This window comes from Dipodomys spectabilis, unplaced genomic scaffold, assembly GCF_019054845.1.
Source record: "Dipodomys spectabilis isolate Male_0828 unplaced genomic scaffold, ASM1905484v1 ptg000215l, whole genome shotgun sequence".
Taxonomy (NCBI): Eukaryota; Metazoa; Chordata; class Mammalia; order Rodentia; family Heteromyidae; genus Dipodomys; species Dipodomys spectabilis.
Window position 1 is genome coordinate 6,726,449 of NW_024870892.1, and position 24,776 is coordinate 6,751,224.

Sequence of the window (24,776 nt, forward strand, 5' to 3'; positions counted from 1 at the left end):
CATGCTGCCAGGGCGGCAGCCTGGGCCATGAAAGCAGGCAGGGCAGTCACCACACTTGGCATAGTAGGGCCACAGCTGTGCCCAGGTCCATCTCCCTTGGCTTCAGACCCCATGGTGCCTAACCCAGGATGTATGAAGTCTGGCTGCTAGTACTCCCAGGTTCATTTTCAGGCCCTTGTGGAAAGATAGCAGTGAGTCAGGACTGGTTCGCTGTAAGGATGGCTGAATAGCCACAAGTGGAAACTTTAATATAAAGTTTTCATCTCAAGAAAAAGCCATAGAGTGAGAGGGTGGGGCTTGGCTCAGCTCCCTGGTTTCTGGTGTTTGATCCTGGGATCCAGCAATTCCCATGTGGTGGCTGCACTGCCCCTGTCCTGCAGAAAAGAAGCAAAGATCCTGCTGGATCCCATCTCCTCATCCACAGGCAGAGGAGCAGGGTGGTCTGGAGCACAGCTGGGTGCTGGGGAGTAGGAGGGGAGTAGGGATAGGAGGCCCTTCTGGTCCTAGCACACCTTACCAGTTGGGTGTGTTGTTAGGATGGTTTCTCCATGGAAGGCAGCAGCACCTGGCCGGTGAGATCTGCCTCACCCGCCTTGCGGTACGCCAGCCCCCAGCTGGTGGCAGCACAGCCCTCACCTTAATGTTGATGCCATGGGCAGCCAGGTTCTGGCGCAGAGAGTCGCATGCATCCAGCAGAGGGCGTCTCTCCTGTAGCCGCTGCTGTCGGGCCTCCCCAGTGGCCTCAGGTGTGGCCAGCGCAAACTGCCTGACCTTCAGCCGGAAGCGCACCAGCTCGTCCACCGTGCTGTGCAGTGTGGCCATGCTGCTGTCCCCTGAAACACACTGGTTGCACACCACACCTCAGCACAGGCCGGGCCTGCCAGAGCCAGGAGGGCTATATTCTCCCAGGTTCTGGGCTGCAACCTGTCCAGCCCCATGAGAGAGAGGGAGGGAGGGAGAGAATGCATGCGCTGCTCCTGGAACTTGAACTCAGGGCCTCAAGACTGGTACTCTACCAGAGGAGCCACAAATCTACTTCCAGCATTTTGGCGATAGCCTCATGGGCTTTCCTGCCTGGGCTGGCTTTGAACCTCAATTCTCAGATCTCAATCCTCTATCTGGGACTACAGGTGTAAGCCACCAGCACCCAGCCCAGCCCGTCTTTTCCATCCCCTAAAGCTCATTCTTCCTGGGACCTCATGTGGCTGGGTGAAGCTGGCTGGTGTCAGATATTGACAAGTCTCCATTCTCCTCAGAGCCAAGCTGACAGCACCCTCTGAGAAGCCAAGAGGAAGGCTGTGCGCAAGCCCTCCCCCCAGATCCAGACACACCCAAGGCTTAAAGCTACTCTTTTGTCATCTGAGGGGTCTCGAAGCCTCAGCTACAAGCATGAATGAACACAAACTAAACATTTGGGACAAAATAGGTGCCAATGCCTTGCCCTGCTGTGTGTCAACCCAGTAGTCTGACAATGAGCCCAAACTGCAGTTCTGTCCTGAAGCCGGCAGGGACGAGAGGTCGGCATAAACAGGCTCGGCTGCAGGGGAGGTTCTGGCTGAGCTCAGAAGGGTACTGCGTGGCTGAATTAGGCCTCTCCCGTGAATTCAAGAAAAGTGAGTACATGCAAAATGTTCTGAAAGTGGCTCTGGGCCCTCCCCTCTTTACCAGGGTAAATCTGGAGGCTGAAGCAGAGTGAGGTTGGGGAGAAGGGAGGGGGATTGCACTTGGGCCTCAGAGCCTACAAGGTGATCTCCAGAGGAGCAGCAGGGCAACTGCCCAGGGCAGGCTGTGACCCGGAGCCCAGCAGGGGGTGTGCACAGGGCAGATGCTGCCTGCAGCGCACAGCAGTGGAGGCCAGGACAGAGGGGATGGGTAGATCCTGCGGAGTCCAGGAGGGACGGGACGGGTAGACCCTGGAGTTAGAGCTGAAGTGTCAGTAGTGTTGCTAGGTTTCAGATGGGTAAAGTGTTGATGTTGACGCTTGTGCGCCTCAGCTCCACACACTGAGCCATGTTGCCTGCTCACTTGTACTTGATTAGTACATCTGAATACTTTTTTGGTACTGGAAAGAACCAGCCTCCTAAGGCAGGTGCCAGTGACTCAGGCTTGTGATTCTCAGGAGGCTGAAATAAAGAGGATTACAATTCAAAGCCGGCTAGGGCAGAAAAAGTCCATGAGATTCTTAACACCAATTAACCACCAAAGAGCTGAAAAGTGGAGCTGTGGCTAAAGTGGTAGAGCACTGGCCTTGAGAGAAAAAGCTAAGGGACAGTATGCTGGCCCTGAGTTTAAGACCCAGGATGGCACCAAAAAAGAACCAGCCTCTTGAGAAGTGGCCAGCAGACCTAAGTAACCACAGGAATCCCCAAGGACATCCAGGGGATGATAGAGCATGCCAGGACCCAGCCAGGGGCCAGCAGCCAGTGATCACAATGATGGAGGTAGACTGAACCTGCTAGACAGTGGGAGACCAGCTCTGCTGATACAGGTGCGAGGCCAAAATGGAAGTGGACGACTGGGCTGGTGTCACATGACAAAGGCACTCCCCACTGGGGAGGGAGGGACAGGATCATGGGGGACCTTGGCAGCCTCAACCTAAACACGTGGCTAGGTGAGCACTGCGAGGAAGGGGCCGATGGGAGCTGACGGGACAAGCTGGGCTCTGCCTACGAGGGGTTCATGCAGAATGTCAGTTGATGGGGTGGTTGCGACGAGTGCTAATTTTTTGAGGACGTTCATGTTTTTGGCATGTCAGCGGGACAGGCACCCCATCCCAAGGTGAATGTACTGTAAAGGCGGATCCAGGGGATCCCTGCCGAACTCACCCTGGGGAGGACGCACCTGTCGCTGGCCCAGCGAGATCCCAGCCATCTCAAAAAACTGCTCAACGAAAGAGACGATGGCGCCAAACACCGCCGGGCTCCTGGGGCCTCCGGGTTCCTAGAAAAGAGCAACATGGAGCAGAGTGGCCGAAGGACCGCGCATGTGCAAAGGAGACACCCAGGGCATGGAGAGCACGGTGGCCACTTCTGCTCTGGAGCCGGCCGGCTGAGGCCATGAGTTCCCACCTGCATGGCCAGCCTCACAGGCAAACCACACCATCCCCGTGCCTCAGTTTTACCCATTTGCCATATAGGAATGGTGATGCACTGCTCATGCCCCAGGGGCCTGTGGGTTAAGCATGGCGCAGGATACAGTGGTGGAATTCTGGGTCAGAATGAAAAGGAAGCAAGTCCCATGGCAGGCATCAGTGATCTGGCACAGAGGGGCCATGGGAGGTGAGTCTGGGATGGCAGAGGCTTCAGGGGAAACTGCACAGGTCAGGCTCTTCACTCAACACCTGAACTGTTCACACTCCCTGCGCTGCATAAGGTGCCCACTGGGACAAGGGGGAGCCTGGTGGTGCAGGACTCGGGGTGAAAGCCAGCAGCCCAGAGAAAACGGCTATTCCAGAACAATCTTGTTCTGGAAAAATCCTGTAACTGCCCCCACACACAAGACTGACAGGTCCTGTTCCAGAACATTCCTGGAGCTGCCTTCTGCCAGCACAGTATTCCACCGCTGTGTGCACTCCGTGTTTACTCCTAGGAAGTAGGCCCTCAGTATCCTATGAGGCCCTGTCACAGCCAGCCATGGGAGACTCAGAGCCTGGTTCTCCCCTGGGTGGAACCCTGACCTGCCAGGCGTGGGCTGTGAGGACCACACATCCCTCACTACCTTAGTGACCACCCTGAGCTGCCGGTTCCCATGGTGCACAAGGTCCAGGATGGCGTCAACTGCCCGGGATGTGTCGAAGTCATCGGCCAGCGCGGCCTTCACAGCGCTCTTGCTGCTGGTGAGCCTGAGGAAAGATAGTTACTAGGTTGGCAAGGCTCAGCCTGGCACTCCTTCCTAACCCGTGCCCACATTCCTAACCATCACCTGTGTCACCATCAGCTCTAAGTTACCCCATTAGCCAAATCAGAAATCCGTCCACTGATTATCATGGCAGCTTGGAGACTCAATGGTGCTAAGTGAGATTGCTATGATTACATGCTTCAAACATTGCCCAGTGAGGAGAGAGTTTGGGAAAGCTGGTGGCTTTTTTGCCCCGCAAAAGCTAGAGGCTCGGGGCTGGGAAGGTGGCTCAGTGGTAGAGCGCTTGCCTTGCATGCCTGAGGCCCTGGGTTCGATTCCCCAGCACCACATAAGCAAAAAGAAAAAAGCTGGAATTGGCGCTGTGGCTCAAGTGGTACAGTGCTAGCCTTGAGCTGAAGAGCTGAGGGACAGTGCCCAGGCCCAGAGTTCAGGTCCCACGACCAGACCCCCCAAAAAAGCTAGAGGCTCAGGAGTCCAGGGTCTCCGCACATGCACAGCCCCTCTTCCATCTGATGAGGAAATCACAAAGACCCACGGGAACAGTGTGGACGTTCCCCAGCCCTGGAGGGCAGTCTGTGCGGGACCGGGGAAGAAGAAAATGGGGTGCCCTGAACTGGCACCATGAGGGCACAGGAAGCAGGGGCGGGCCTGCCTCCGGTGCTGCTTGCTCTCTGCATTCACTTCAGCCTGCTTCCCAACAGCTCCCTCTGCTGTTTCTGGGAGGGAACAGGTGCCTTGGGCTGGGCCCCAGCTCCAGGGGCCTTCCAGGACCAGCACCTCTGCTATTCCAGACCCAGGGTCCCAACCTCCCATTCTGAGGTCACTAAGGAAGAGCCCTTGCCAGCTTGTCTGGAAACAGCCCTCCTCACCCGTCCCTCCTTTCTCTCTGATCCTATGGGGACCTGGGGGAGATGAGTGTCTGGGGGATCTCAAGGCTGAAGGGGACCAACAGGGCTCCATGGTCACAGCAGTGCTTGGGGCTGAGGCGGCCCTGTGGCTGCAGCAGTGGTGCACTGCTGGCAGCACAGGAGCTGCTGAGACAGAGCAGAGCCATCAAGGGAAGAGTAGCTGCTGGCAGGCATGGCCCAATGACTCAGTGCAGAGGCTAGCCACTGGTCACAGGTGATCCCAAGCCCAGCCACTGGGGGCCACACTGGCAACACCTATGCCCTCAAATGCCCCTTCCAGACCCTGCAAGCCCAGGCTGCTCCAGCTCAGTTCCTGCACATGGGTGGTGAGTGATGGATCGCGTGACCAGCTCATCTTTCCCAGTTAGAGCCCTGCCTGGTGAGCCCTGCAGCGGATCCACGTCCAGCAGGCACTTGGCATGCACCCTCCGCGTGCAGTCAGAGTACACCAGCACCAGGCCTGGAGCTGAGTGGGAAGGAGATGAGAATGAGAGGTGACACCTTCCTGACCCCTCACAGCCTCGCCTTGGCCATCCCAAGACACACAGCGTGGGGCATCTCCCTGAGGGACAGGGCAGGGGTCACCATGTGCAGAGGACGTGGTGCCTTTCACTTGCAGCAGCCAACTTACTGCTTCCTGTGGCAGCTTAGCGTTAGCCGCCAAGTCCTGCATCCCCACCATGTTGCTACAAGTCTAACCTGTCCACTCAGCTTGGAGCCAGAGGCAGCTGGATGGTTTTCGCCAGGCATACTGCGAGGCCTGGGAAGGGCAGGTCTAGCCTGGACACTACGTGGCATCTCTGCCGGCAGCAGGGCCAGCAAGGACAATGCCCGGGAGCTGCTGGGCTTCCCAGGAGCCCGTGACCTGCGCCACCTCTTCCCCAGGAATGGCTCCTGCTGGCAGAGAGCCTTACCTCTCCCACAGCACATCCTCGCTGATTGGGCCGCAGGCCAGCTGCCCCTTCAGGTAGGCGCGTGCGTCCTCCACGAAAGACACCAGCCCCAGCAGCAGGCGCCCGGCTTCCTGCATGGACCCATCGCTGTAGTCAATGGCTGTGGAGAGAGACACTGCTATGGAGGGGCCATGAGCCAAGCAGAAGCCCACTCAAGGGACCTGAGGGCACTGCGGCCCCAGAGCCGCCCTGAAGCAAGGTCTTTACCCCAAAAGCACAATGGCCAAGGAAATGTTTTACTTTCTGGCCTAGGACCTTGTTTCAGCCAGGCAGATGGAGGGCCCACGGAAGGCTGAAGGGACAGCCAGTTCTGAGTGGCCATCAGGGCATGGCACCCACAGTGCTGGGTCTTGCCTCCGGACCACTTTCTGAGTCACAAATTACAGCCAGACCCTAAAGGGTAGCCACAGCTACACCATCCTGGGGACCCCCCAGGCATCCCTGCAGTCCTCAGGCTCAATGGGTGAGTGCGTGGGCATGGCTGAGTGGGCAGTGGCCAGGAAGGCCTCCCCCCTCCCCCCCCCACTCACCTGACCGGTAGCTGCTGCGCATACAGAACAGCCGGAAGACATCGGGGGAGAATGTCTGCAGAAAGTCCTAGAAAGGGGCAGTGATGTGTATCACTGCACCAGGCCACATGCTCACAGCAGGAAGCCCTGTGGACCCTGCCTGTCCTCAATCTCATGAGCACATGGTCTCCTGTCAGATTCCACCATGAACTGTGGGGACGGAGAGGAGCCACTTACCACCCCAAGACTCTGCTGCCCAGCTGCTGGGGGGTCTGGTGCCTCTGGGACACATGTCTCTTGGGGGCACAGATGGGAAGGGACAAGGCTGGGAACAGGAGCCACACTCAGCCAGCCCCGCCCAGGGACTGGGCAGGCAGCAGTCACAGGGTGGCACTCGGGTTCTGATGAAGTTGCTCCTTCTTCTAACATCTGTCTCTGCCTTGGCCTCACTGGACCTCTCATCCCTGCAGTGAGCTGTCCACACAGACCCCACACATTACCTTAATGGTGATGTAGTTGTTTAAGGATTTGGACATTTTTTCTTCTGTACCTTTCACATGCAAATGTCCTGAAGAGAAAACAAAAGAATTCCTTCTCAGTTAGGTTAGAGCAAGACCCTTCTGTAATCACGAGGGACACACACAGGGCTCCAACTTCTGGACCTGTAATCCAGGTCCTGGCCAGAGTCAGCTAAGGGGTCATAAGGCTCATGTCACACCTGGAGAGTCACCTGGGAGACAGGGAAATGTGTCATGCACTGCATACCAAACATGTCACGAGTGGTACCCATGCTGTTCTACTGAACTCATCGATCTAACACTGTGGAATTACACGTGCATAAAACCTCCCCTGCATGGTTCTATGGAGCACAGAACACATGGTGCACAATGAAATAACCCTGCGTATGGAATTCTATATCACTTGTTAGATATTATGCACAGTGAAAATGTTTATTTTTTTATTTTATTTTTTATTTTTGTCAGTCGTAAGGCTTGAACTCTGGGCCTGAGCACTGTCCCTCAGCTCTTCAGCTCGAGGCTAGCACTCTACCACTTGAGCTACAGTGCCATTTCCAGTTTTCTGATGGTTTATTGGAGATAAGAGTTTCATGGATTTTCCTGCCAGGACTGGCTTTGAACCATGATCCTCAGATCTCAACCTCCTGAATAGCTAGATTACAGGCATGAGCCACTAGTGCCCAGCAGTGAAAATGTTTAAAATCTGACATATCTGCAGAACAAAAGCCCCCTGCTGTGGTCTGAGGCAGATGTCCTCCAACAAACCCCCATGCTGACATCCTCCCCAAAGTATGGGGGGTGGGAGTGAAGGGGGCGGGTAAGCAGGTGGGGTCTCTGACAAGGGTCATGAGTTCATGAGGTTACAGCCCAAATGAATGTGATCAGTGCCTTGGTCAGGTCATTTTCTGTTACTACAATAAAGCACCAGAAGCTAGACAATTTATACTTCAAAGGTATGCTCCTTTGTAAAAGATCCATTCACAGTACAAACGAAGCCAGGCACCAGCAGCTCACACAAGTAATCCTAGCTACTCCAGAGTGTGAGATCAGAGAGTGGAGGTTCGAAGCCAGCTGTGCAGGAAAGTCTGTGACACTCTTCTCTCCAATTGGATAGGAGAGAAAAAAAAAAGCTGGAAGTAGAGCTGTGGCTCAAGTGGGTAGAGTGCAGGCATGAGCCAAAATCTAACACCACACAACTGCCCTGAGTTCAAGCCCTAGAACTGGCACAGAGAGAGTGAAAATAACTCCTCTGTTAATGGTCTTATTTGAAATAAGCATGAATAAAATGTCATTGTAAAGCACTTTGCATGTTCCTCATTGCATCCAAAGAAGTTCAGGTCTAGGGCTGAGAAGGTGGCTCAGTGGTAGAGTGCTTGCCTTGCATGAGGCCCTGGGTTCAATTCCTCAGCACCACATAAGCAGATAAAGCTGGAAGTGGCACTGTGGCTCAAGTGGTAGGGCGCTATCCTTGAGCTGAAGAGCTGAGGGACAGCTCCCAGGCCCAGAGTTCAGGCCCCACAACTGACACACACAAAAAAAAGAAATTCAGGTCCAACCACTCAAATTTCAGTCATCTCACACATACCCAACCCTTGGCCTGCCTAGTCGCTGATACAAGTATGAATTTCCAGGTGAATGTAGCTGTTTCACCAAGGGAGCACAGAGTGGAGTGACCCCGGCAAGTCAAGACTCACCCGAATGCAGAAAGTAATTTCCCCACTGCCTGCTCTGATGGAAGACCTCGCTCTGTGCAATCTCGTTCTCGTGGTGTGGAAAAGCCAAGTCTATCCCGCCGGAGTGTATGTCCAGCTGACTTCCAAACACCAGGCTGGGAAGCAAGGTGGGAGGGGTAGATTAGCTCCGTTCTGCTCCAGTCTCCCAAGCCCCGCCACTGAGCAACAGCAAACAGATCTCAGTTGTCAGGCCAGTTCCTAGGATATTTGAATCAGATGAAAACTGAAACCTGCTGTAAATCCCACACAGCAGTCCATCCTAGTGAAGACATTTAACTCTGTCCTCCAGATACAATACACAAGTTGTAAAGAAAACTTCCTTTCCACAGGTAGAGTTTAAGGACTTTCCATCCTCAATGAGAGACAGAACTGTGATGTTGTGAGCATTTTTCATTTGGCTTTTGAACACCTATGCTTCAGCTTCATCAACTCTGCATTCCCGGGGGCCACCGGACAGAGGTGCCACCTGACACCTTTGAAGGAGGTAAAGAAGGCAGAGCCACAGGCTGCCTTCATGGGCCCTGCGGCCCGGGGGACATGGAGCCAGTGCTACAGGAGGGCTTGGCCAGATAGGCAAGGACACACACGTCATTCTCCAGCCGACTAAGGACACTGCTTGGAGGCACCTCAGTTCCCTGAGACCCATCATTCACTGGTTCAGGTACCAAGTGCTAGCATGCTAAGATAGCTGGTGGGATGGAGGCACAGCTGTCCCAAGAAGCTACCAGGAAAAGCCATTCCACTCCCTGGAAGCCAGGCAGAGGCCAGTGCCAAGCTCCCCTGCACTGGGCTCTGGGCCTCCCACACTGGTCTCTGTATGAAGCTACTGTGGGCAGTGCCACACACGGGAGCCTTACCTGGCCATGGCAGAGCACTCGATGTGCCAGCCGGGCCTTCCATTCCCCCATGGTGAGGCCCAGAACACCTCCTGGGGCTTCGCTGCCTTCCACAGGGCAAAGTCACTGGCGTGGCGCTTGTCTGAATCAATCGCTGGAGGAGGAACATATTTTTATTCCCTAATTATGTACAAGAAAGCAATCATTTCAAGGCCGTGAGGACATGGGCGGGCAGAACACTTGCTTGCTTTGGGGAGTGCTGGGGAAGATGGTCCGCTGTGTTCCCCCAAACAGATCGTGTTACCAACATCCAGCCACGACCCCCGTCTGCTCCCACGAGTGGACAGTATGCTTCCTGCGCCACCTGCAGCAGCTTCGGTCCTAACTGCCCAGCGTGGAAGCCACCAAGATGGCCTTCAGCAAGGAAAGGACTAATGGCGAGGCAGAGGCACACCAGCCCAGCCCTTGGGTGCTCTTGGGCATGGGCAGCAGAGAGAGCTGCCTATTTGGGAAGTGTAGGGATCCTTCACGTCCATCCCAGGGGACCACGCGGAGGCAGGCAAGCACCAGAGAAAGATTACAAGTTTTATTAGAGGAGCCATATTTCCCAGGAGAGGGAACACTTGGCAGCCTCCATTATTCAGGTAGCAGGTAGCTCTGGGGGTCAGAAGTGATGTAGGTGCACGCTCAGGTGGGTCTGGGCGGAGAGAGGGAGTGGCCAGCTGTATAGTGGGAACTCCAGGGCTGGGAGGAGCTCAAGTCTGGGTGGAGCTGAGGACCAAAGGTGTGGATAATGCTAACAGGAAGCCAGAGCTGAGGCTGTGGAAAGGCAGCGGCACAGAGGACTTGCCGGGATGGGAACCCCATGTATGCTCCATGTGGAGGATGGGGAAGAGGTGAGAAGGGAGCTCTCTCTTCCACTCAACCCGCTGTAGTTGAAAATTGTAGCTTCAGAGCCACCTTAGGTGCTGTAACGTCTATAATGTCTCAGACATCAGTCACTCACATCTGTAATCCTCCTCAGGAGGCAGAGGTCAGAGGGATTTGGTTCAAGGCTAGCTGGGGCAAAAATAAGCAAGACCCATCTCAACCAACAAGCCCGGTGTGATGGGACACATCTGTTATCCCAGAGATGCAGGAAGATGGAAGGCCAGGTGGGAGAAGTTTGCGAATCGGGCAGAGGGCGCATAATGTCACAGATACCTCTTGGTCTCCAGGGATTTGCTTGCTTTTCTTTCGTGGCCCTGAAGCAGTGACCCTTGAACACCTTTAAATTCGGGTCTATATAAAAATGACTTCTTGGGGCTGGGAAGGTGGCTCAGTGGTCTTGCATGCATGAGGCCCTGGGTTCGATTCCTCAGCACCACATAAGCAAAAAGCTGAAAGTGGCATGTGGCTGAAGTGGTAGAGTGCTAGCCTTGAGATGAAGAGCTGAGGGACAGCACCCAGGCCCAGAGTTCAGGCCCCACGACCGGACCAAAAACAAACAAACAAACAAAAAAGATTTCTTTGGCAGTACTGGGGTGTGAATTTAGTCCCTGGTGTTCGCTAGGCAGGAGCTCTACCACTGGAGCTGCACCACCAGCCCTTTCGGCTTTCCTTTTTTCTTTTTTTTTGGCTTTCCTTTTCAAATATGTTTTCTTCACTGACGCTAGAAACCTGGGGGGAGTCAGAGAGCAACCGAGGGCAGGGCTCAGGGAGGTGGGAAGAGGCGGCATTGCTTGACCATTGACTCCCCAAGTTTCATCTACTCCAAGAAATGAATTAACTCTACTGCGCAGCGATCAGATGGGCAGTGTCACCACCAGCCCCACGTCTGCACATGTCCTGCTCCAGCTGGGGGTCACACGGGAGGTCAGGACACCGGAGAGCTCAGCACTCACCTGGTTCTGTAGCCGCCCCAGGCACCACGCTCACCAGCTTGCCATATTCGCCCCCTCGGGACCTCAGGTCGAAGTAGACATTGCCTGGCACACAGACAGGAACTCATCATCTCTGTACCTCGTCAAGCCTCAAGCCAACAAACCACTACAGCTTACGTGTGAGAGCGGCGGCCTGCGTGGCACGTTTAAAGCATGATGTGGCTGTGGCGTGGATGTGTGTGGCCATGGCGTGGAGGGGACCTGAAAGCACCAACAGGAGCGCAGCACTCCCTGAGACCACTGTTCTCATGAGAAGAGTTGTGTGGTTCACATTCCCTCAGCTCTTAGGCTTTGTGCTTTTTATTTTAGTGATGCTGGGGTTTGAGCTCAGGACCTTGCCCTTACTAGACAGATGCTCTGTTCTGAGCCTTGCATGGTGCTTTTTGCTTGTAGTTACTTTTTAGACAAGATCTCCTGGTTCTGCCTGGGGCCAGTGTGGACAACTTACCCAAGTATCTTCTTTTATTATTGTTGTTGTTATTACTTTAAAGTAGTTGTACAAAGGGTTTTCAACTCAGCAATTAACAAGTACAACGTATCTTGACCAATGCCCAGATGTCTCCTGAATGACCTGCGCACCAGATGAAGGATGGCATGGGCACACTGCGTCGGCCTGGACAGCTAAGCCCACTTCCACAGGCAAGTATGAGACAGCCAGGCCGGGAAGGAAGTGTAGAGCTGGGCAGCTGGGCTCAGAGGAGGGAGATCCTGCCCAGGAAAGCTGCCCAGGCCACAGACCTGCCCCTGCACCCCAATCTCACCCGCCTGCCACCCTGAGCAGCAGGGACCATCACTTGGGCCCTGGCACAGGCAGTTTCTCATCTTCATACATTTGTAACTTTCAGTCTTCAAGTTCACTTTTTTTTTTTTTTTTGGGGGGGGGGTCCAGTTGTGGGGCCTGAACTCTGGGCCTGGGCACTGTCCCTCAGCTCTTCAGCTCAAGGCTAGTACTCTACCACTTGAGCCACGGTGCCACTTCCAGCTTTTTTTTTTTTTCTGCTTATGTGGTGCGGAGGAATCGAACCCAGGGCCTCGAGCATGCAAGGCAAGCGCTCTACCACTGAGCCACCTTCCCAGCCCTTCAAGTTCACTTTTTACAAATGGCTTCTGGTACACACTTGGGCTAGCTACCCTTATTGGAAGCCCTGATCTTGAAAACAGGATTTCCTGTGGCCAAGAAAGTTTCTTGCCCTGCAGACACAAGTGCACCTGAGCCCCGCACTGTATGCCTGGGGCTCAGGACACAGGGGAGGGATAGAGGGGAGCAGGCTGAGCCGCCTGGAAAACAGAGCCAGGTGACCAAACATCAGCCTGCCCCCACAGGCCCCCCATCTCCTTGTTGGCTGTCAGTGGAGGAGACACTCGGCCCACATCCATGTAAACATACTGTGAAAACAGAACTGGCCTCAGACAGAAGAAACGTCTTCTGCATCTCCCTGTCATCTCTGTCGCTGCTGGTTGCAGTCTGCTGAACAAATTGTTTTCACCAACAGTTCAAAGATCAAATTACAGCCAAGCTTTTGTGGAATTGTCAAAGTCCAAATTACTGGGAGTAGATGAATGTATGTGTTGAATTAATTATGTTTATGCCGTCAGTAAAGTTTTATAACACAAGGAAATGAGACAATAAGGAAAGATGCTCTGTCTGCCATCTATGCCCAGAAAGGGCCCCTTGCCCAAGGAATCAAGGAGAAGCGGCAATTCCCCAAGCAAGCTCCTGTGCAGGGCCTCGGCTCCCCTTCACTGTGGGCCTCATGGACAGTGGCCACAGCAGGCCTTTCTACCTCACTGCTGACCTGCGGCAAGCACTCTGACCCTGCCCCACCATGCCCTGGGCTGGGGCCTTAATAGATTATTCAGCAAAAGAGCTTTACAGCCTGAGGATTTACGGTCTAGATGGAGACAGTAAACTAGGAGTGCTTGCCGGGGTGCCACAGGTACAGCAGATGACAGCACTGAGGAAGAAATTTGTGTGCACCACGGGAAAGACCACAGAGCATGGTTTTGGTGAGCATCCAGAGAGGGGTACAGAGGTGGGGAGGCTGAGCCCCATGTGACCACAGGAGCAGCCACATGAACACTAGGCCAGTCTTACACTGCAGGATGAGGGCATCATACAAACTGGTGTCTCATGAAAAAGTCCCCAAGGAGCTGGTGGCTTGTGGTTCACACCTGTAATTCTAACTACTAAGGAGGCTCAGATCTGAGGAAAACAAACCTGTGAGACTCTCATCTCCAATCAACTAGCAAAAAGCAGAAAGAGGAGGCACAGTTAAGTGACAGAACACCAGCTAAAGCAAAAAAAAAAAAAAAAAAAGCCAAGCAAGAGTGCAATGTCCTGAATTTGCATACACACACACACATGTGCACGCGCACCAAAGTCACTAAGCAGGGAGCAAGGGAGACTAGACTGGTGGGGTAAAGTGTGCTAGTGAGTGAGCTCAAGTGGAAGAGCACTAAACTAGAAAGAGTTATGGGTTTAATCCCTAGTAGAGCCAAAATGAATAAATGAAAACTAAAAAGTACAGTGAGCCCTTTGACTCCATGGCCACATGGAAGGGACAGACCTTTCCGGGAAGGACATGGTCATAGCTGACCACAGCTCTAGGCTCCTTTAATTTACATGCAAGCAAGTTAGTGCTGAAAGGTAGCTAACTTCTGGGGAGCACTAATATGAACAACCTAGGGTTAAGCGCTAACAGGGAGAGGTCATCAGAGGCCCTGCCTTTGGCACTGTAGCTTAAGTGGTACAGCCCTCGTCTTGAGCTGAAGAGCTGACGGACAGTGCTCAGGCCCAGAGTTCAAGCCCCATGACCGACCAAAAAAAAAAAAAAATTCTAAATGATGCCAGGCGCTGGTGGCTCATACATCATCCTAGCTACTCAGGAGGCTGAGATCTGAGGATCGTGGTTCAAAGCCAGCCCAGGCAGAAAAGTCTGTGAGACTCTGATCTCCAATAAACAACTAGAAAACCAGAAGTGGCGCTGTGGTTCAAGTGGTAGAGCACTCGCCTTAAGCTGAAGAGCTGAGGGACAGCACCCAGGCCCAGAGTTCAAGCCCCACAACCGACAAAAATAAATAAGTATGGGGCTGGGAAGGTGGCTCAGTGGTAGAGTGCTTGCCTTGCATGCCTGAGGCCCTGGGTTCGATTCCTTAGCACCACATAAGCAAAAAAGAAAAAAGCCGGAAGTGGCACTGTGACTCAAGTGGTAGAGCGCTAGCCTTGAGCTGAAGAGCTGAGGGACAGCACCCAGGCCTAGAGTTCAGGCCCCACGACCGGACCCAAATAAATAAATAACTCCTCAGGTAGATGAGATCTGAGGATCCCAATTCAAAACTAGCCCAGGCAGGAAAGTCTGTGGGACTCTTATCTTCAATTGACTATCAAAAAGCCAGAAGTGGAGCTGTGGCTCAAGTGGAAAAGCTAAGACTAGCACTCAGGCTCTGGGGTTCAAGCCCCAGTAGAAGCTCAAAAAAAAAAGGGGGGGGGCTGGGAAGGTGGCTCAGTGGTAGAGTGCGCTTGCCTTGCATGCCTGAGGCCATGGGTTCGATTCCCAGCACCACATAAGCAAAAAGAAAAAAACCGGAAGTGGCGCTGTGGCTCAAGTGGTAGAGCGCTAGCCTTGAGCTGAAGAGCTGAGGGACAGCACCCAGGCCCAGAGTTCAGGCCCCACGACCGGACCCCCAAAAAAAAAAAAAAAGGAAAAAAATCAATTCATAAACAAAGTTGAAAGCAGGCAATGAACACCTGGACACCTGCTGCCCAGGCTCCACGGGGACCATGCCCAGCTCTCGGGCACACATGTCCCCTGCCACTGGGGAAGCCTGTGCCAAAAAGAACAGGCGCAAGGGTTTTCCTGACAGACTCAGTGCTGCGAGGAAACCCGGGAGATTGTCGTTGCAGGAACCCATCCACAGACTGTGAAACGTCAGCAAGTTTCAACAACAGGTATTTCTAGTTTCTCAAAATCCCAGTGCCATCACAAATGGCCAGTTTTTATAACATAAACTCTACCTTTGGCTGTGGAGTAAGCGTGCCCACGTGCAAGGATCCCTTCGATGAAAGTGATTATCTGAGGGATATTCTCAGTCACCTTCAGGTACACGGTGGGTGGCAGCACCTGGAAGAGAATGAGTATGGCCGGGCTCTGAGCCGAAGTGTGCAGACCTGCCCCGGCAGGCCGCTGCCATCTTGAGCTGCACCTCCATGACGGCCTTAAGTGATGCTGGTGGGCTCTCGGCAGTCTCCCAGTGTGCCAAGGGCAGTCTGTGGAGCTGGACCAAGTGGACTCTCCATTAGCTGGAGTAAGCCAGATCGCACACTGCCACCCTAGATCTGCGTCTCTCTAGTCAGCACTGGTGGCAGGTGTTCAGACTCTAGGACTGGGTTGTTCTGGAGCACTCAAGTCAGCACCTCTACTCTCCCTGGTTCCACATGCTTTCCTCCTAGGAGGGAGAGTCAATGTGCCTTACCTTCAGGGCAGCCATGTCTTGCTTGAAATCTTCCTCATAGATGCTGGCGAGAGCAGCAGGTGTCATGTTCATCTGCAGAGGGGTTGGATGGGTGTGTTAGCAGACTGGGGAATGCCCAGTACTGCCCAGGAGCAAACCCACTCCTGCACGCTGTCCTTGTGGCTGGGGTGGCAACCACCTGCTGGGGCTGAGCCTCAGTGTGGCTCCACCCTGCCCAGAGCATCAGTCATAGATAATAAACTAGTAATGACTAGTAAGGCCATGATTCCTACTGTGGACTGCAAAGCTACCCCACCCCGTGTTTCTAAACCAAAATCATCAGGCTAGTCTACAAGACAAGAAGTAAGTTCCTACCTCTGAGCCCCTCAAGAGGAAAAGATAAAGGTCAAAATTATATTAAAGAGAGCATCTTGCCAGGTGCCAGTGACTCACACATGTAATCCTAGCCACTCAGGAGGCTGTGCCTTGAGGATCATGGTTCAAAGCCAACCCAGGCAGACAGATCTGAAAATGTTTAGCTCTAATTAAGTAGTAGCAACGTGGATATGGAGGTGGGGGCCCAAGTGGTAGAGTACCAGCCTTAAGTGGAAAGGCCAAGCAAGAGCATGAGGTCCTGAGCGCAAACCCTCAATAATAGCTTTTCATTTTTGTTGGTTCTGGGACTTGACCTTAGGGCCTGAGTACTATCACTGAGCTTTTACACTCAAGGCTAGTGTTCTACCACTCTAAGCCACAGCTCCGCTTCCAGTTTTCTGGTGGTTAATTAGAGATAAGAGTCTCTCAGACTTTCCTGCCTGGGACTTGGCTTTGAACCTCAATCCTCCAATCTCAATGCCTGAATAACCAGGATTATAGGCATGAGCCACCACTGCCCAGGTGCTCTCTTGAGTGAGCTGGGACATCTCATAAAAGATCTACAGTTCTCCATATCCATTTTTATACTGAGTTGTACATCTTATTATAGAAACTACTTCTATAGTCAAGAAATTAGCTTTTTTCTTTTGAAATAGGGTCTCACTGCATTGCTGACTTTGAACTTAAGATCCTTCTGCCTCAGCCTCCTGGGTTGCTGGCTCACCAGCATGTGTCACACCATGCCTGGCAGAAATTAATCATCTAGCCCTGATATAAATTTCCGTTCATTTTTCAGATTTTCAACAGTATGGTTGCTCATAGCACACAGAATATTGTTTATGTTTGCAGTCTTTCTGAATCTCTTCCCTTGAATGGGTCCTGGACTTGGAAACAAACTGGGACACCCCTTTCTCAGAACATGAGACTGTAGGGAAGGTCATGGGCTTGCTTCTAGAAACCGCTTCCTCTCTCTGACACAGCTCTTCATCAGCCTCCCATTTGGAGGTGGACGACGCATGACACGGCTTTGTGTTTGTCTTTCTCCAGATGGCGACCCAACTGTCACACAATCCCTCTTTCTCCCCCACTGATTTGAAATGCCATCTTCTATCATAAAATAAATTCAAACCAGTTAGTGTATTGAATTCTAGAGTTTCCCAGAAAAAAACAGGTTCACTGTTTGTCTGTGTTCGGTACAACAGTGTTTAATGGCAGTAGTTGGAGGCAGGCAGATGACAGGCTCTGGGGGAACAGGAGGCGGAAAAGAAAGGGACAAAGCACACTGTGGGGTAAGGGCAGCGTGTCCATGTCCACAGGGAGCATCCATTTCAACACTGTCACACTGTCCCCTGGGACTAATACCTACAACTACGTCAGGTCAGTCCCACACCCACAGCTGTGGTTAGACAACTTCTGGTAGCGTTTGAACTGCTAGGGCTACACCCTCCTTCTGTGCCAGGGTAGTCCCTTCTAGAAGCCAGATGTTAAATCCAGTTCCTAAGCAGCTGTCATCCCACACCCTGGGACAGAGCTGCCTTTCGTTCCCTAACACAAGCCACATAAGCCAGAGCCACAGGGGGCTCCAGTCCTTGCAGTACAAGCAACCATGTCAAGTAAGCCTCCCTCTTCTTCCTAGGGAGCCCTAGGGGACTGACCCTCAACACTCAAACTCAGCCTGCAGCCTTTCTGGAACACTTCTTATTGTCAGAAAGCCAGGGATTACAGGACAGTGACCACAAGAATGATTTGGGCCTGAGTCACTCAGTGGGAATCACCAGGATGATTTAACATAAAGTGTTGTGCCATGCAGATGTACCTGTTTAACCTGCTGTGAATTTTTACCCCGACAAAGGATAAAATTAGACCAAAAATTAAAGTCAAGGGAGAAATTCAGAAAACTATAATGACGTCATTGTCAACATTTAAAAACAAATATCTTGAAAGATTATCAAGCAAAACTTAAAAGGGTGTGTTGGAAGCAGGCCACGTGTCCACTGAAGGAGAAGTGCACACTTCAGTGTGGTCCACTCACATGCACTGCGTTATGCAGCCTGTGGAGAAAACACTGACCCCGCTCTAGCATGGAGGACTTTGGAGGCCTAAGGTGATCATGTCCAGTGAACTTCACCAGTCTCAAAAGGAAAACGCCAGGTAACTCATTTGGATACTGGCAGGCAATGGGGAGGGCGGGGAGCTGGTGTTAATACTTCCAGATCTGCACTATGAAAAGGTTCTGGAGACCCTGGTGGTGCTTGACCAGAGACACAAGACTCCTCCACATCCCTGAGCTCCTCTCAGGACTGACAAACGAGCCGGGCACGGTGGTGGCTCACGCCTATAATCCTAGCTACTCAGGAGGCTGAGATATCAGGATTATGGTTCAAAGCCAGCCCAAGCAGGAAAGTCCACGAGACTCTTATCTCCAATTAACTACCAAAAAACCGGAAGTGGCTGTGGCTGAAGTAGTAATGCGCTCCCCTTCAGCTGACAATGCCCAGGCCCAGAGTTTAAGCCTCATAACCTACCAAAAAAAAAGTTTAAAAAAAGTTTCTGTTTTGGGCTGGGAAGGTGGCTCAGTGGTAGAGCGCTTGCCTTGCATGCCTGAGGCCCTGGGTTCGATTCCCCAGCACCACATAAGCAAAAAAGGAAAAAAGCCGCAAGTGGTGCTGTGGCTCAAGTGGTAGAGTCCTAGCCTTGAGCTGAAGAGCTGAGGGACAGCGCCCAGGCCCAGAGTTCAGGCCCCACGACCGGACCCCAAAAAAAAAAAAAAGTTTCTGTTTTAACTTTAGAAAAGGCTTTTATTAAAGACTAGCCTTTTTTTTTTTTCTAAGAACTGAAAAACACATCCTTTTATAACTATGGTTTCAGATAAAAGGCATATTAAAGGACACTATCTTGAAGAAAAAAGAAAAGCTAGAATAGTCTCCCTCTTATGCCTGGGTATCCCCTGTGAGACCCCAGCAGACACCTCAAACCACAGACAGTACTGACCCTGTGCACAAATTCATACAAATTCAGCATAGATTGTCAGCAGTAACTGGTAAAAAAAAAAAAAAAATACAACAGTTGGCTGGGGCCTGGCTCACCTGCATAGTATGTGCAAGCCCTGAGTTTAATACTCAGCACCACAAAAATTAATTAAAAATTAAAAGCCAGGAATATTGGAGCGCCCTCTGGAGGTGGTAAGCTATACAGTGTCAGTTCAAGGCCAACCTTGAATGACGAGAAATCCAACACCACCATGGCAGAGCCACACCTGCAGAGGCCCTGCCTGGAGGAGCCAGGAATCAGAAGTCTGGGTCTAAGGCCCTGCCCACAAGGTCAGTGTGATCTACAGACCTACACCCTGGACACTCATTGCCAAAGGAGGAAATGTGCCACAAAGGGAAAGGCCTGCTGTCTCAGGACTGTCAAGGACTTGCACAACCAACAAGTGACAGCCCAGGCATCCTTATAGGCTGAGGGACAGTCCAGAGGGGGTCCTGGACCAGAAGAGAAGGGAGGTGTCATGGGATGGGCCAACACCGGGACAGGGCCTGTTTCTGAGAGGGACATGTGGTAGCAAACAAGCTGGTCCCCTGTCTGGAAGATTCACAGTGGGCTGGACATCAGGTTGGTACAGGCCTATGCTGATGCAAAAGGGAGAAGATCTTTGCTAAGGAAATCTAGGCAAAGGGAGGCAGGGATCCTCTGAACTCTGCTTCCCATTACTCTGCAGAAGATTTAATTTTTAAAGAAATTAGCTAGGCGTTTACTGGTGACTCATGGCTATAATCCTAGCTACTCAGGAAGCTGAGATCTGAGGACCACAGTTCAAAGGCAGCCCACAGGAAAGTCTATGAGACTGTGATCTCCAATTGATCATCAAAAAGCTGGAAATTGAGCCATGGCTCAAGTGGTAAAGCCTTGAGCAAAAGAGCCAGGGGGTACCAGCCAAGTCCTGAGTTCAAGCCCCAGGACACAGACACACACATACACATACACGCACATACACACACACACTCACACACTTAAAGCCAGGCATGGTGGTGCACACTTGTACTGGTATGAGGGAGAGTTACTCCCTGCAGGGGGACTGGAACTGGATTAAACTGACCATAGTTCCAAAGAGAACTTCCTTTCCTAATAACTGGGTCCTGTATGGATGACAGAATGTGAGTGCTTTTTTTTTTTTTTTTTTTTTTTGTAGAATACAGTTTAAGAAAGAACAGCTGTCATTCATCCACCAAGTTAGTGAGAAGCGTCCACCTTCCACACTTACCTCACTGGCTCGTCGGATGATCTTATCGTCCACATCCGTGATGCCCATCACCATGACCACATTGCATCCAAACACCTCCGTCAGGATCCTTCGGATGATGTCAAATCTGACATAGGAGCTGGAAGAAAGTTACGTTTCTCTGGTGTACGATCCTTGAAAAAGCTCCCGCTACTTTAATACACTGCTCACTCTTGCAGTACAATGACCAGATTGTTCAACAGGAACTAGCAAGGCTGGCCTTCCACTGATGGGATGCTTCTGTGGCCCACTCAGGTATGAAAGAACTACAACCAATTTCAGCACAGAAAATAAGTACTTTTAATTCTGAACTGGTAAAGAGGCTCATATCTATTTAAACATCAAAAAATTCACTTGTGCCAGGTGCTAGTGGCTCACATCTGTCATCCTAGCTAGTTCTGACCAAGAAAGTCAATGAGACTCTTAAATTAACCACCAAAGTGCTGAAAGTAAAGCCATGGTTCAAGTAGGAGAGCACTACTCTTGAGCGGAAAAAGCTCAAGGACAGCACCCAGGCCCTGAGTTCAAGCCCAAGAATAGAAGCAAACAACCACAAATCAGGACAAATACAACCCTGCAAGCTGCATCAGGCCATTCCTGAACACTGACGTCCAGCTTCTTTACGTGCTATGTTGAGGTAAGTCAGACTTACAAAACCAAAAAGTACAACATCCATTTCAAATCTCAGGAATGTGGTTTCTTATGGAAGCAGCCCTGAAGCCCCAGGTCAGTTATTTCATGTCCACTTTTACCATGCCCATGGCTTCTCTAAGTATGAGTTCACAAGATAATTTTCCTCCAGAGAATAAAAGACAAATCATGCTTATCATATGCAAGAACTGGGCTCAACACTCAGCACTGAAAAAACAGACTCTAGTTGGTCATGTTATCACACACTTTAGCTACCCCTTTCCCCAACTCTACACACTCCAAACACAGTTGAGGCCAAACCTTGGTCTTAGTGACAAAACTCTTCCAGAAACTCCCTGCCCAGGTGTTTAACTCGGGAGTCTGTCTGGGCCAAGTCCTGGGAACCTCAAGGCTGTTGTGCAGAATCTCACTCCAGTGGCACAGATTCCAAAACCACAGGTTATGTCAGTTAGGTCATGTCAGTTGTTCTCATCTCTAGGGCCTGCACTAGTCTAGAGCTGGGAAAGACTGCAAAAATGAGATGTCCAAGAAAACTCGATCCATACCTAGATTAAATGAAATCAGGTCAGGTGGTGTGCCTGACTAGAGGCACAGGCCACAAGCTAGGCCATAACCACACCCACATTCAGGTTGTAAACGCCTTCACAGGAATGCATGCCCTGCAGGTAAAAGGACCGCTGAAGTCAGAAACTTAAGCAAGAGGAGCCAAAGACCTAAGCCACCTCCTCTGACAGCCTCCCAAGCCAGAAACTTAAGCAAGAGGAGCCAAAGACCTAAGCCACCTCCTCTGACAGCCTCCCAAGCACGTGACATCAGCCAGGCTTTCTGCCCTCAACGTGTTTTCCCAAATGAAGTGCTCACTGGCGTGGCTGCTAAGATTCCTCCCACCACCAGGAGTATCACTAAGGTGCTTCCATACCATCTCCATCGCTGCAAGACAAAAGCCGGGCTGGCTTTGCCCACACTCACTTGTGTGTAACATTCACAGCCATGTGCCACACAACACCACCTAAAATATCGATGAAGATCCAGAAAGCTGGACTTTTTTTTTTTTTTGGGGGGGGGGGGGAGGTCATGGACTCGAACTTAGGGCCTGGGCGCTGTCCCTAAGGTCTTTCAATCAAGGCAAGTGGTCTACTTTGAGCCACAGTGCCACTTCTGGGTTTCTGATCTCCAATTAATAGAGACTTTCCTGCCTGGGCTGACTTTGAACCTCAATCCTCAGATCTCAGCCTCCTGAGTAACTAGGATGACAAGTGTGAGCCACCGGCACCAGGCTGAAAATTTGTGGTGAAAGTTATCACCCTTGGACTGGGAAGGTGGCTCAGTGGCAGAGTGCTTGCCTTGCATGCATGAGGCCCTGGGTTCGATTCCTCAGCACCACATAAACAGAAAAAGCCAGAAGTGGTGCTGTGGCTCAAGTGGTAGAGTGCCAGCTTTGAGCTGAAGAGCTCAGGGACAGTGCCCAGGCCCAGAGTTCAGTCCCCATGACCAACAACAACAAAGAAAAGTTATCACCCTTGTCTCGAAGATGGAGAAACCAGGACCCAAGGAATTAAGCAATCTCCTATCAGCTGGGTTCCAGATCCCTACACTGCCTCCTGACTTCCTCCCGGCACAGGGCCTCCCAGGGTGTCCTGGCCTGCAATGCAGGTGAAGAGGCCTATGGAAACAGCAGGGCTGGGGTCATCCATCCGTCCACTTGTTACACTGTCTGCAAAGTGGTAACAAGTGGATAAAAACATTCAAGCCCGGGTGCCGGTGGCTCACTCCTGTCACCCTAGCTACTGAGGAGGCTGAGATCTGAGGATCACGGTTCAAAGCCAGCCCGGACAGTTAAGTCCATGAGACTCATCTCCTATTAACCACCAGAAAACCGGAAGTGGCGCTGTGGCTCAAGGAGTAGAGCACTAGCCTTGAGCAGAAGAGCTAAGGGACAGCACCCAGGCCCAGAGTTCAAGCCCCACGACCCACAACAACAAGAAGACACTCAGCGGCCACGGAGGGATCTCCTTAACTGTGCAAAGCCTGCCGTTCTCAGTGAAGGCTCCCTGGACGTGAGACTTACCAGGCGTGGCCCAGGTGTGCATGGTCGTACACAGTGGGTCCGCAGCTGTACCTGGAACGAAGATGAGATCCAGCGTGAGGACGGAGGGGCCTGACATGCTCGGCCACGAGGACCGCAGCCCTCCGGGAGCGCGCAGGACGCCTCCACCCCGCGTCCGCGCCTCACGCGTGACCCCGACCCGCGGGCCGGAGCACCGCTCCCAGGCTGCCTGAGGAACCCGGAGCCCCGCCCCGCGCACCAGGAGACGGCGTCCGCGCGGGCCACCACCAGCGGGTCCTTCCTGCCGGTGAGACTGTTGTACACCTGCACGCCGGTGTCGTGGCCCGTCGGCCGCAGCCAGGCGCCCCGGCGCCCGACGCTCGACGGCCTGCCGCGCCCGAGTCCCAGCGCGGCTCGGAACCGCGGAGCGCTCAGGCGGGGACAGCGGGTCCGCAGCATGACTGCGGCCCGCGGCGGGACGCGAGCGGTCCGGCGCGCAGCCGCAGTGTGGCTCCCGACGCCCCGCCCGCGGAGGCCCGCCTCCCTGGAGGCCACGCCCGCCGGAGCGACGTCTCGGGCGGGCAGTCGGAGAGCAGCCCCGCCCTCGCAAGACCACACCCACCCAGGCTACGCCCAGCACAAGCCCCGCCACCGCTCTGACCGCGCCCCCGAGGCCTGCGGGCTCCCGGAAGCGGCGGAGGGAGGAGGTTCCGCGGGCGGGGTGGGGGCGGGCGGAAGGGCGGGAGGCCCGCGGTGGGCTGGAGGGGCCGCGGCGCGCGCCGGCCGCTCCGGAAGCGCAGGAAGAGGCGGGGCCGCGTCGCTCCTTCTCCTTATTTGCGCAGGTCGCCTGGGCGTCCTTGGGCTCCCGGCCCGCGCGGGGCCTTCTCCTCCCGGCTCCCTGTCTCGAACCCCGGCTCGCTCGCCCAGTAGTTACCAACACGAACCGTGTTGCACCCCAAGATGTCTGCACGGCGACACACCACCAGCCAACACGCACCCCAGCAGAGCCCCCTGTACCCCTACACACGCACGTATGTGACACCGAATGCCTGCACCCCAGGATGTCAGGTTTGCACAACATGCACCAAGCATGTCTGCGTTGCAATCGTATGCGCGCCCAGATGCACAGCACGTGTAAATCTTAATATGCACGTGTTGCACACGCAGCCGGTCTGCCTGAGCACTGAGCACCGGTACCCTCTGGGGGGGAAGGGGGTCTTCCAGATGGAAGACCAACCGGAGGAGACTGGTCATTCATCATTTCATCAAGTGCGTGTGGCAGAAAACGAAGATTAAACCATCATCCATCTCCAGGACGAAAACATGATGAGTTGTTTCCAAATGAGCTCCATAAATTCGCCCCCTCCCACCTTCTTGAAAAAAAACAACACACCACCCTTTGCTTTTGCAGTCCAAAACAGCACAGAGGTTCCTTTTTTAGTTGTTCTTTTGAAAGGCAAATGATTAAGATAAACAAGCATGTTCCTAGAGTACTTTTTTTCTGAAGGTTTTGGACTCTAGTTCTGCGGTTCTGTTAAACTATGTTCTAACGTACAAGGCTGTACAGCGCTGAACCTGTTGTTCCTCCACAGACAACCCCTGTCTAGTACCTACCCATGCCTCCTAGCTCCCTTAAATCCTCCAGCAGGACCTCCTGTTTCCCCTCCAGTGCTATTCTGTGTTTGATGGTAATTGCTAAGTGGCGTGTGTGTGTGTGTGTGTGTGTGTGTGTGTG

At 52.8% G+C, this 24,776-nt stretch overlaps 1 protein-coding gene across 3 annotated transcripts; it reads right to left on the reverse strand.

The window, feature by feature from the left end:
* Nucleotides 1-211: 211 nt before the first annotated feature.
* Cars2 (cysteinyl-tRNA synthetase 2, mitochondrial) lies at nt 212-23,500 on the reverse strand. Of its 3 annotated transcripts, XM_042697110.1 has the most exons (15): nt 23,301-23,500; nt 23,063-23,113; nt 20,326-20,443; nt 15,711-15,782; nt 15,253-15,358; nt 11,199-11,282; nt 9,337-9,469; nt 8,441-8,574; nt 6,729-6,796; nt 6,250-6,316; nt 5,681-5,819; nt 3,718-3,841; nt 2,842-2,940; nt 637-843; nt 212-374 (listed from the first exon to the last, which is right to left on the reverse strand). In XM_042697110.1, the coding sequence occupies exons 1-15, from the start codon at nt 23,498-23,500 to the stop codon at nt 303-305; spliced, it is 1,674 nt and encodes a 557-aa protein (XP_042553044.1). In that variant the 3' UTR covers nt 212-302. The 3 variants fall into 3 exon arrangements, with proteins under 3 accessions (XP_042553044.1, XP_042553045.1, XP_042553046.1); XM_042697111.1 differs by lacking the exon at nt 212-374 and having other exon boundaries at nt 653-843; nt 2,826-2,940; XM_042697112.1 differs by lacking the exons at nt 212-374; nt 637-843 and adding an exon at nt 2,102-2,123 and having other exon boundaries at nt 2,826-2,940.
* Between the last annotated feature and the right edge of the window lie 1,276 nt (nt 23,501-24,776).

Bases quoted from the DNA above. Each gene is read 5' to 3' on its own strand.
- Cars2 (XM_042697110.1), bottom strand. From the start codon at position 23,500: ATGCTGCGGACCCGCTGTCCCCGCCTGAGCGCTCCGCGGTTCCGAGCC. The intron at 844-2,841 runs GTGCGTCCTCCC...GTGTGCAACCAG, and splicing joins TCTCGCTGGGCCAGCGACAG to TGTGTTTCAGGGGACAGCAG. The intron at 375-636 runs GTGAGGGCTGTG...TCTTTTCTGCAG, and splicing joins CCCATGGCATCAACATTAAG to GACAGGGGCAGTGCAGCCAC.